Source organism: Saccopteryx leptura, chromosome 1 (genome assembly GCF_036850995.1).
Source record: "Saccopteryx leptura isolate mSacLep1 chromosome 1, mSacLep1_pri_phased_curated, whole genome shotgun sequence".
Classification (NCBI taxonomy): domain Eukaryota; kingdom Metazoa; phylum Chordata; class Mammalia; order Chiroptera; family Emballonuridae; genus Saccopteryx; species Saccopteryx leptura.
Window position 1 is genome coordinate 331,933 of NC_089503.1, and position 11,986 is coordinate 343,918.

The 11,986-nt window shown below is 63.3% G+C and overlaps 3 protein-coding genes across 3 annotated transcripts; 2 read left to right on the forward strand and 1 right to left on the reverse strand.

Annotated features, from left to right (window-relative positions):
• The first annotated feature begins 1,202 nt into the window (after positions 1–1,202).
• On the forward strand, positions 1,203–2,616 carry SCGB1C1 (secretoglobin family 1C member 1). The gene is made up of 3 exons (XM_066360331.1): positions 1,203–1,339; positions 1,769–1,968; positions 2,454–2,616. The coding sequence occupies exons 1-3, from the start codon at positions 1,285–1,287 to the stop codon at positions 2,484–2,486; spliced, it is 288 nt and encodes a 95-aa protein (XP_066216428.1). The 5' UTR covers positions 1,203–1,284; the 3' UTR covers positions 2,487–2,616.
• A 1,454-nt stretch (positions 2,617–4,070) lies between these two features.
• On the forward strand, positions 4,071–6,894 carry CIMAP1A (ciliary microtubule associated protein 1A). Its single transcript, XM_066360332.1, has 6 exons — positions 4,071–4,179; positions 4,340–4,540; positions 5,176–5,277; positions 5,434–5,555; positions 6,236–6,376; positions 6,744–6,894. Exons 1-6 carry the CDS (start codon positions 4,071–4,073, stop codon positions 6,831–6,833), a joined length of 765 nt encoding a protein of 254 aa, XP_066216429.1. The 3' UTR covers positions 6,834–6,894.
• A 2,995-nt stretch (positions 6,895–9,889) lies between these two features.
• BET1L (Bet1 golgi vesicular membrane trafficking protein like) lies at positions 9,890–11,954 on the reverse strand. Its single transcript, XM_066363210.1, has 4 exons — positions 11,865–11,954; positions 10,635–10,726; positions 10,352–10,408; positions 9,890–10,234 (listed from the first exon to the last, which is right to left on the reverse strand). Exons 1-4 carry the CDS (start codon positions 11,881–11,883, stop codon positions 10,067–10,069), a joined length of 336 nt encoding a protein of 111 aa, XP_066219307.1. The 5' UTR covers positions 11,884–11,954; the 3' UTR covers positions 9,890–10,066.
• Positions 11,955–11,986: the final 32 nt, after the last annotated feature.

Genomic DNA, 11,986 nt, shown 5'->3' on the forward strand with positions numbered 1-11,986 from the left:
CGCTGCTGCCCAGCGCAGGCCTCCTGCGACCCTGAGCCCACCTCCCACACGCCGCTGCCCAGCGCAGGCCTCCTGCGACCCTGAGCCCACCTCCCACACGCCGCTGCCCAGCGCAGGCCTCCTGCGACCCTGAGCCCACCTCCCACACGCTGCTGCCCAGCGCAGGCCTCCTGCGACCCTGAGCCCACCTCCCACACGCTGCTGCCCAGCGCAGGCCTCCTGCGACCCTGAGCCCACCTCCCACACGCTGCTGCCCAGCGCAGGCCTCCTGCGACCCTGAGCCCACCTCCCACACGCTGCTGCCCAGCGCAGGCCTCCTGCGACCCTGAGCCCACCTCCCACACGCTGCTGCCCAGCGCAGGCCTCCTGCGACCCTGAGCCCACCTCCCACACGCCGCTGCCCAGGGCAGGCCTCCTGCGACCCTGAGCCCACCTCCCACACGCTGCTGCCCAGGGCAGGCCTCCTGCGACCCTGAGCCCACCTCCCACACGCCGCTGCCCAGGGCAGGCCTCCTGCGACCCTGAGCCCACCTCCCACACGCTGCTGCCCAGCGCAGGCCTCCTGCGACCCTGAGCCCACCTCCCACACGCTGCTGCCCAGGGCAGGCCTCCTGCGACCCTGAGCCCACCTCCCACACGCCGCTGCCCAGCGCAGGCCTCCTGCGACCCTGAGCCCACCTCCCACACGCCGCTGCCCAGCGCAGGCCTCCTGCGACCCTGAGCCCACCTCCCACACGCCGCTGCCCAGCGCAGGCCTCCTGCGACCCTGAGCCCACCTCCCACACGCTGCTGCCCAGCGCAGGCCTCCTGCGACCCTGAGCCCACCTCCCACGCCCAGATGCACCAGGAAACCCCAGAAAGCCCTCCCTCTGCTGCTGCGGAGCCGCCAGCTCGAGTCCCTGGGCTCTGAGCCAGACGCCGACCTGTCCAGTGCAGGGGAGCTGCCCCCAAAGACAGACCCAGGACCAACCCAGAGGCTGCTGCTCTGAGCCTGGGCCAGAGACCCTTGGCTGCAGCCCCCACCATTCTTGCTCACTGACCGGGCTCACATCACCCCTCACCTATGTCCACTCATGCCCAAACCTTTTGCAAAACACAGCTCACACCCACGCGTGTGACTGCTCGCACCCACCGGAGGACGCGAGGAAGACACGCCTTCGCTGCCCCACCTGTGCTCTCGCTGGCCAGGCCCTGAAGGGCAGGTCGGCCCGCCCCCAGCGAGGTGCCTCCGCCCGGCAGACATAAAGCCGGCTGAGGCGGCTCCTGGGAACCCCGCTGTCTGCCATGAAGGGGAGCAGCTCCTTCCTGCTGGTGGCCGTCACCTGGCTCTGCGCCTGCGGTGAGTCTGCACAGACAGGTGCTTCCAGACATTCGCTGTGGGAGGTGGGCAGGGGCCTAGGAAGCTGGAAGTCCAGGTGCTGGGCCCCTTACAGCAGGCGGTGCCCACCTCCAGCCACTGCCTACTCCAGTCCCCGAACCAGCCCAGCCTGACCTGACCCTCCGAGCCCCGGGCCAGCCAACCTCACAGACACGGGAGGGGACCCTGCAGCAGGGGTTTGACCTTCCTGCCTCGTGACCCAGGGAACAGGGAGTGAGTAAAGCTGAGGTTAGGGTGGCAGGTGGATTTGGGGGTGTGGAGGAAGGCGGGGGCAGGTGAGGTGGGCGCTGTCGGGGAACATCTGGAGACCAGGGAGTTTGGAGATGAGGAGGTCAGGGGCTGGGGCTGGACTTCCCTCCCGCCCCGGCATCATCTTGCCCCACCACACAGGGCTGGCCACAGGGGAGAACAACAATGAGTTTTTCATGGACTTCCTACAAACGCTGCTGGTGGGGTCCCCAGAAGAGCTCTGCGTGGGGCCCCTCAGCAAGTACGACGTCAGTGCAGATGCCAAGGCGGCCATAACCTCGGTCAAGTCCTGCATAGACGGCCTGCAGCCCAAGCACAAGGCAGACCTGGTCGACTTGCTGGTACTGTGTCTGGGAGGGCACCCCACTCCCTACAGCCCTGCCCCCCAGACCCTGTACCCCCCGACACCCCAGCCTGCCTCAGCAGCAGCCCTCAGTGCGCGCGCACGCACACACACACACACACACTACACACACACTACACACACTACACACATACTACACTACACACACACTACACACACTACACACACTACACTACACACACACTACACAAATGCGCGCGCACACACTACACAAACGCGCGCGCACACACTGCACACACTCTACACACACATACACGCACGCACACGCACACACACACATACACACACTACACACACACACACTCACACACACACACACACACACACACTGCTTTCCCAGCTGCCATGTGCCAGAGCCCACCGTCCCCCCAGAGGGTGGCCTGGGCCTGTTTTTGTGATAGAGCTGTGGCTCTCTAGTTATTGATCATGATGGATGGGACCCCACCTGTTTCTGCTTTCCAGGTGGAAGTGCTGGGCGATCAGGACAGCAAGTGACAGACTCCAGATGTGGCTACAAGCAACTAGAGGACTTGCTACACAGGCAGTCCTGGCCACACCCCCACGACCACTCCAGCTTGCTTGAATGTATCCTCAACTGTTCAATCAATAAAGCCCCTGCCGCTCAGACTCTGGCCCCTGCCTCTTCCCACACTCAGCGAACTACATGCACATCCAATAGCACATACACAGGGCCACACGCATGAAGCACGCACATGTAACTTCCCACACAGAGGGCAGACCCACCCATGGGAACCCAGTCTGACTCCCATAGAGGCCAATGGGCGGAGCAAGACCGACAGGCAGGGAGACACCGGACAGGAGAAGGTGTTCAGTCGCGGGTGGAGGGGGAACGAGCTCAGAGCAGGGAGGGCAGAGAGCCCCCCAAACGAGGAAGGGGGCAGGCGGGGAGGCCAGGCTGAAGGGTGCTCTGTTCCAGGCAGTAAATACACACAGTACACGGAAGGCACAGGTCCAGGGGTTGAGAGCGAGCTCTCTCACGAGAGTCCGGAGGACACTCAAACCAGAGCCCCCAGAGGAACCCTGAGGAAGTAAAGAGGACCTGCACCTGCTCATGCAGACAGAGTCCGAGGGAGCAGCTGGCCAGCCGCGGTGCAGGAGACAGAGCAGGGTCTAGAGAGGGGCTGCAGGAGAGCACCCACTCCCTCTGGCTCTCACCTGCCCCAAACCGGTGCAGGCTCCACACTCACCCCGGCCCGGGACTCTCTCCTGCCTCTGGAGGAGATACTTCCTGCTCAGCGCTCCGCCGGGGGCCGGGCTCAGAGGGCTCAGCTCCGCCCCTACTGCCTGGCTCTTTGGCAACCTGGATCTGGGCCCTGTGGCCTCACCGACCCCTTCCCAGACTGTTTCCTGCAGCGAGGAGCAGAACAAAGTCCTGAGACCAGAGCCCTGACTGGCACGGGTGGGAGTCTCTCTGGGACTCCCATGGGAGGTCCTGGCCCTCTGGGAGAGGCCATTGTCTCCATCACACAGACGATGATCTAGAACCCACCGTCCCACAGAGCCACATTCTAGAGCTCAGGGGCCAGGACCCTCCCCAGCTCTCAAAGCCCACCCGGGTGGGAGAGGCGAGGCGGGTGGAGGCCTCCTCTTCACTTCTTTTCTGGGAAACCCCCGACACCAAGGACCACCTCTGAGGCTCGGTCCTTGGTTGCTCTGCACACACCTGGACCAGAGCGGTAAGGGCCACTCCAGAGGGCCAGCACCGCCTCAGGCGAGAAGCCTCCCACCCCCGCCCCCTGCTCCTGCCCAGGCGTGCCCAGCACTGAGCAGGCAGAACCTCAGAGCCATGATGGGTGTCAGCAAGGCCTGGAGCAGAGAGCTAGTCTGGGCTTGTTCCCGAGGGTCTGACGCTGCTGCCTTGGGCACTGGAGTGGGCAGAGCAAGCCCACTACTCCTCACAGAAGCTTCCGCTGCCCTCAGACCTTGGCCCCAGCGTGTGAGCCCGCTGAGGAGTGGGTGTTCTGCAGTCCTGACCATCCGTGGGGGCAGAGGCAGGGAGGGGTGGGGCCGGGGCCTCCCAGCCCCTGCTCACCGTCTCATCCACAGACAGAGCCGGCCATGGTGGAGGAAGTGTGGGTGGGAGCCTGGAGGCCCCATCGCCCCAGGGGGCCCATCATGGCCCTCTACAGCAGCCCTGGACCCAAGTACCTGATCCCACCTACCACAGGTAGGTGCCTGGAAGCCGGGGAAGGTCTGGGGGGGGGGCTGGGGCTGTATGAGCAGGCATGGGGCTCACCCCGGCTGCCAGCAGCAACTCCTCTGGGGTCAACAGGGTGGGGAGAAGGTTGGGGTCTGGTTCCAGACTGCTGAGAGCCCCCGCCCCACAGGCTTCGTGAAGCACATTCCCACCAAGTTGTGCGCGCCGGCCTTCAGTTTCCGCGGGGCCCCCATGCTCCTGGCAGAGAACTGCTCCCCGGGGCCTCGCTACAGCGTGAACCCCAAGATCCTGAGGACCGGCAAGGACCTGGGCCCCGCATTCACCATCCTGGGGCGCTACCACACCAAGACCACGCGGACCCCCGGTCCCTGTGAGTGACAGGGGTGCAGCCTCAGCTCGGCCCAGCCCTGTGGTGGCCGCTGCACTGAGCCGAGCCATGCGGGAGCACAGGCACCCGTGTCCTCCTGGTCCCTTTCTTCTTGAAGGGGGCAGCCACCGGGCCAGGGCAGAGGGGCTGCTGGCTGCTGACCCAGGGGCCCTCTGAGACACCTGGGCCCTTACCCCACACACACACAGCGTTTCCCTCTGGACACCCTGACTGGTCTCCGTCACCCTCCATACTGGGGCCCAGAGACCCCCCCCCACACACACACACAGCGTTTCCCTCTGGACACCCTGACTGGTCTCCATCACCCTCCATACTGGGGCCCAGAGACCCCCCCACACACACACACACACAGCGTTTCCCTCTGGACACCCTGACTGGTCTCCATCACCCTCCATACTGGGGCCCAGAGATACACACACACACACACACACACACACACACACACACACACACACACACAGCGTTTCCCTCTGGACACCCTGACTGGTCTCCGTCACCCTCCATACTGGGGCCCAGAGACCAGCACCACACTGTCGGGGTTCCCCTGAGGCTCCCGCGCTGGCCAGGCATCTGCAGGACGGCCCTGGGCCCAGAACCCCTCTGCTCCTCCTCTGCAGGCGACTACTTTCCAGAGAAGTCAGCCAAGCACGTGTTCGACTCGGCGCCCAGCCACTCTATTTCTGCACGGACCAAGACCTTCCGAGTGGACAGCACCCCAGGTCTGCAGCTAGCCCCACAGACCGGGCGGGGATCTGGTGGGGCAGGCAAGGTGGGCGGCCTGGTGTCTGGAGGCGGAGAGCCCCAGGAAGGAGCCAGCAGGGACTCCAGGCACGGAGGCTGCCTGGCCTGGGACTCAGCGCTGCTGTGCCCTGCAGGCCCCGCCGCCTACATGCTGCCCATGGTGATGGGGGCCCACACCGTCAGCAAGGTCTGCCAGCCCTCCTTCTCCATCAAGGGCCGCAGCAAACTGGGCGGCTTCAGTGACGACCTGCACAAGGCAAGGGGTGCCCAGCAGGGCAGAGCTTACCCCCAGGGACTTGGCCTGTCTGGTCCCTTCCCCAGAACCCAGGACCCCGCAGCCTGACCCAGTCCTCATAAAGCCCCTCAGCTCTGCATCCCTGGGTTCCTGCCACGGGCCTGGGTCACATTCGAGTGCTGAGGAGGGCTGTGCAGGGACGTGGTCCACAGACCCCTGCGTGGCAGGCCAGGGACAGGGAGGCGGGACACGAGCCCCGACAGCTGGGGGGGACGCCAGGTGCGACACCAGAAACAGGCCCTGTGTGGGCACCAGAAACAGGCCCTGTGTGGGCACGGGCCCGGGCTTGAAGCGCACCGTTACCCCCGCCTGTCCAGCTCTGCCCACGGCCCTCCGGCCCAAGGGACAGCATGCCAGCCCAGAAGAGGCCTCTCACCCGCTCACAAGGGGATCCGCCCGGGGCTGCCACACACTGGGGTGTCATGTAGCTGCCACACACTTCAGGTGCCATGCAGCTGAAGTCAAGGGTGACATTCCACAGACGGGGTCCCACAGTGTGGGGAACTGTTTGGAGACAGAAGGGCCCCTGACAGAGGCACAGTGACTCATGGCCTGAACCCCAGCCTCCCCAGCTGGCCCCTTGACCTCTGGGATCACATGCCCTGGCAGGCCACGTCTGTCTGAGCCTCTTTGCCCCCCAGACCCCAGGTCCTGCGGCCTACCATCAGACTGACATGCAGCTGACCAAGCTCAAGGCCCCACAGTACACCATAGCTGCCCGAGTGGAGCCCCCAGGAGACAAGACCCTCAAGCCAGGACCAGGAGCCCACAGCCCTGAGAAGGTCTTGGAAGCAGGGGGGTACAGTGACAAGGGGGTGGGGACAGGGGTGACGGCCCAGAAGGCATGGAGTCGGGAAGGGCTTGCGAGCCTGCAAGGGTCCCAGTGGCCACGCACCCTCAGAACGTGGTGCATTTCGGCAGCTGGCACTTCTTCCCAGCTGGCAGGCTGTGTCCCAACATTGGTGACAGTCAATGCCACTGAGGGCTCACCACACACCAAGATGGTTAAAGCTGGCAGTGTGGCCCTCACGCTGGGCATCCTGGCCTGGGGCTCAGCAAGGACAGTAGAGCCGTCAGCAGCCCCAGCCTGTGATGGCAGGGCCTGTGGGGTGGATGGGTGCTGTCTCCTCACAGCCTCTCCTCTTCCAGGTGACAGTGACCAAGCACTGCGCCCCCATCGTCACCTTTGGCATCAAACATTCCGACTACATGACACCCCTGGTTGTGCATGTGGAATAGCTCTGGTCCCCAGCCCACCATCACCCCAAGCCCAGCACGTCACATCCCACAGGCACCCTGGTCCGTGGGCTCAGGACACTCCTCCGCCAGCTGGGCTGGGCCTGCTATTCTGACAACTCTGATGTTTTCTCTGTGCTACTTCTCCATTCGCTAGCCTGCTTCCCTGCTGTACCCACGTTTAATAAATCATGATTCCAATAGTGATGGGCTCGTCTGTGGGTGGGATGGTCATGCTTACCCGTCTGTGGTCTGAGCAGCCGGAGGGCGTGGGAGCGTGGATGCCGCCTGCCCCGATTCTGCTTGGAGCCCAGCCCTCCTTGCTGTGCTGTAGTCATCCCTGCCCCTGTCCCTCCCATGAGACCCTCCCCCTCTAAGAGAAAGGGGTCTGTATCCCTCCCCTCAAATTTTGACTAGAGCCTGTGACCACCCTGAACCAAGTGATGACAGGTGACTCCAGGGCCAGGCCACACAATGCACAGAGGAGCAGCTTCCGCCTGGACCCCCACCCAACCGAGCCCACCTTCAGCACCAGCACCAGCTAGCACAAAGCTTGGGCAGCACTCCTGCAGCCGGGCCAGCTGGCCCTCAGCTCACACCAGCACTGACGGGGACTGGGGGGGTGGGGGCTTCAGGTGATGGCAACACAGGCTATTTCACCCGTGAGGCCTTGACATCCTATCTTAAGTTCCAACCAGTCCCTGTGGGACGTAAATCATGGCTGCAATTTAAGAAGCTAAGTTTTAAGGTGATCAGTGACAAGTCACAGACAAGGAGGCAATCACAGGGCCGTGTCCTGTCTTCACTCTAAGCACCTCACTCACGTTCACTCAGTTAACCCCTGAGAGCTAATACCCTCCCTCCTCAACCCCACGTGAGTCTCAGGAACGTGGGCAGAGAATGCCACCGGAGAGAACAAACGAGTGAGGTGAGGGGCCTGGGAGAACCTGACAGGGAAGGAGGGGAGCCGGTCCAGCCCCCAAGTGCCCCTCACGTCCATGGACCAGGGCCAGTGCCCCACACGTCCCTCTCAAGCCAAGCCCCCAGGGACATAAAGAAGCTATTTATTCCAGATTTTTATTGTTTAATGTCTTGCTCTTGGTCATGGGATAAAGCCTGGCAGCGTGTCCTCCTGGGACACAGACTGGTCTCAGGGGTGAGTGTTGGCAAACCCTTCCACCTGCAGGGCTGAGCAGGAAGGTGACCAGTGCAGGACACCCAGCTCTGACTTAGTCACCCTACCCCCTCCATGGAATGCATCCTAACACAGGGGGAACAGGAAGCAAAAAGTAAACCAGACAGGAACTGAACCCCAGGCCCCCAATGGCTGGAAGCTGCAAGGGGCCGTGGAGACCGATGGGCATGAACGGCAACCAGACGAATCAGACCCAGAAAGCAGTTCTGAAGGCCAGGCCAAAACGCAAACCTCACACCTAGTCTGCACCAGACACGAGGGGGCACAGCCACCCTCAGGTGTGGCCACCTGATGCCACAGCCCAGCTGTGTTCTCAGGGCGTGAGGTCATCACTGCGAGCCCAGGGAGGGCTGGGAGACACGGAGCTCAGATCCAGGCGTTTGCCGTGACCAGATGTGTGCAGAAAGCAGCCGTGCAGTGTGAGAACCATGAACAAACCCCACGGTGAGGACTCGTTTGAGATGAGCAGAGGTGGGCAGGGTCAGCGGGAAGCGGGCAGCAGGCTGCACTGTCAGAGGGGAGGCAGCCCCGAAGATGCAGGGGCAGATCAGCGACCACGGCAACATGAAGACAGGCGTCCAGGGCTCAAGGCCAGAGCAAGGCAGGAGCTGACAGGCCCACGGACAAGACCATATGGGGTAGCCATGCGGGCAGGGAGAGGACAAGCCCACAGTCCACAGGCAGTGAAGGGGAATGTCCAGGAAGGCAGAGGATGGACATAGAGCCAATGACAAGTGTTTCTATGTGAAGACAAGGGCACCGAGTTCTCACTGTGAGACGAGAAACCGCTGACCTGGCTGCACCTGGGTCTGCTCTGTGTGCACGTGGGGGTGGCCAGGTGGGCAGTTACGGCTCAGGGACAGGCAGTTGGAGTGGACAGTCTGGAGAAACTAGGGATGAGGGGCTGGCTCAGAGCTCTCTCACAGCAAAGGAAGACTCCCTGTGGGAGGAAGGGCCTGGTTTGATGGACAGGAAACTGCCCAGTGACCCTCAAAGGCCCTGGACGGTTAGGTCAGTGGTGTCGGCCTGGCCTGTGGATGTCCCAGGTTTGATTCCTGGTCAGGGCACACAGAAGCGACCATCTGCTTCTCCACCCCTTCACCACTTCTCCCACAGCCATGGCTCGATTGGTTCAAGGGCATCAGCCCTGGGCACTATGGATGGCTCCATGGAACCTCTACCTCAGGCGCTAGAACTAGTTCGTTTGTGATCATGGCCCAAGATGGGCAGAGCATTGGCCCCAGATGGGGGTTGCCAAGTGGATCCTGGTCGGGGCACATACGGGAGTCTGTCTCTCTCTCCCCTCCTCACTTGGAAAAGAAAAGTGACCCATGGGTCCTACGAAGAAAGCCCTTGCACAGAAGCCCCCACGACACACACACTGCCTGACTCTGAATCACCACAAGGACCTGTTTCTAGTGATCTGATCTCCAGAAAAGGCATCTTTGGGTAGATCCTCAATGCCGAGAAAATGTGGGTTTCTGCTCTTGGATAAATGGCTGCAAGATCCGCAAGGATCCGGGCCCAGGGCCTCCAGCCAGGACTGTAGTCCACTCCTTCATCCACTACCCCACCCCACCCTCCCCCAGATGCCTGGCTTCAGCCGTGGGGCTGGACGGCAGGCAGAGGCCGAGCGGTGGGCCCTCGGCACTGGCCCACCAGTCTCGGCACCCCTGGCCAGGAGGAACTGCCACCCCCAGGCTGACACTCGGGTGGAGATGATGGCGCCCCGTCACAGGTCCAGTCACCTCAGAGACCACAGCGGCCTGACTCAGACAAGGTGGGGCAGAGGAGCCTTGAGATCTCAAAGCCCTCAGGGCTGGGGAAGGCCATGTCCCCGCCTTCCAGCTGCTCTGCTCAGACACGGCAACAGCCAGCAGTCAGAGACAGCACGGTCTCCCAGCCGCACAGGAAGAAGATTCCTAAGCCACGAGCGTCATTTCAAAGGGGTATTTTGTAGGAGGTCCTCTGGAGCCCAGGACACCGGGCAGGGGAAGACCCTGGCCGCCCCGGGCACCCAGAGCAGCCAGCGCTCCGTGGCTCACGTCCTTGCCCTCGACAGGAGATAGGAGAGGATGAAGAAGACGACGACCAGGCTCACGGCCACACCGCACAGCAGCTTTCGGTGGTCTCGCCCAGACCGCGCCATTGTGGAGAAGCGCTTCACGCTGCCCGTGAGCAGGCCTGTCATGCTCGTGAAGTCCGTGTCCTGAGGGAGGAACCCCGGCGGTCACACAGGGAGGAGCCTCCACGACCCGGGTTGGGGCCTGCACCGCAGGCAGAGGGAAGAGCTGACCGAAACACTCGTGCACGTCGCAGACCTTACCATGCTATCCAGGTACCGGTTCTGGTCCTCCGTATCCCTATCGATGTCCAGGGCGAGCTGGTCGGAGCACAGGGGAGCAGTGTCGGGCCAGAGCACACACTGGACAGCGCCTAACCCCCCCCCACAACAGCTCTGCCAAACACCACGCTGCCCCCAGGGATCAGGCCCGTGGGTCACCTGGGCCTCACCCAGGTGGGAAGAACGTGAAACCCTGCCAGGCCTCTACCCCCTCTCGTCCCCGCTGCAGGGGGCCGGCTGGAGGCCAGAGTGGACCACTACTGACCGACTTGAGCCTGGTGACCTTGGAGGCCAGGCTGTCGGCCATCCGCAGGTTCTCCTGGTCTAGAATCTCCTCCACGGCGCCAGAGCTCTGAGCTACAAGGAGAGACAGGCTGAAGAGGCGTGGCCAATCATGACCCCTTGACCCCTGCACGCAGCCCCTAGCCCTTTGCGACCTCTCAGCTCTCACTACAACCCCACCTGGATGAGTCTTACATCTGGGGGGACTGCGTACACTTGTGCCTGCCAAGCAGGTCCAGCCCTAACCCAGGGTCTGGTGCATGGACTTCACACACGTGAGACAGGCTGCATGACCACCTGTCAAGTGAACATACGTCCTGTGTATACGTCCAAGATGGGATGGGCGGACACCCCTACAATGTCCATCACCAAGCAGTTCAGTCAAACTGGCACTTTCAGATAAACTGTGACAGAACTATACTATCTCCCTAAGGGTGCCACCATTGGTGTCATGATGACCTGTTCTCTGAGATTAACACTAAACTGTGCTATGGATGTAGGAAGGATTTAGGAAGAGCACCCGGGGACAGTAAGAACACCCCTGCAGGGGTCAGCTGTAAACGGGATCCTGGAAAAGGGAAAGTAACCAAAGAGAAAACTGAGCAGTACCCCCCAAACAACAGAAGGGGGCTGGTGTCCACCTCGAGGTCAGGGCCTGGGCCTGCCCACCCTGCGGCCGACACGGGGCCGTGTGTGCGCACGCTGCCTGCTTAGACAGGACCCTCCACTGGGGCCAGCCAGGCGATTCGGAATGACCACCGCACCAGGTGTGTGAAAACCACTCCCCAAAGCTGCCGAGAACCGAATGTCTCAATGTGACCCAATGGCGGGGCTGCAGCCCTAGGAAGGCGTCCCGACCCCAAAGGGAAGCGCGCTGACGTCCTACCGGCCGCTCTGCGCTCACGCCTCCCCAGTGGTCAGAGCGCAGCGAGCCGCCATCGGCACCCCTGCGCCGTGAGAACGGGGCTCCCCCAGGAAAGGACACGGGTGCGCCCCCACCCCAGGGTCCGGCCGCGGGGACGTGCCGTCGAGCCCGGAGCAGAGCGGCCCCGCGGGCGCGCCGGCGGCGGGACTCTGGGTGCCAAGACCGCGCCGCCCCGCGGACCCGCCCGCCCCCCAGGAGCTCCCCGCGAGGCCACCACGGGCGGGCTCCTGCGGACAGCGGTCGGTCTCGGCGGCCCCGCGCCGTCCGGCTCCGCTCTCCCGCGCTCACCCCGACCCCAGTCCGCCATCGCGCCGACCCAGCCCGGACTCCGACCCGACACAGCCTCCCGCGACGTGGCGCAGTCCCGCGAGAGTTCCGGCCACGCCCCTTCCGCCACGGGCCGCGACTTC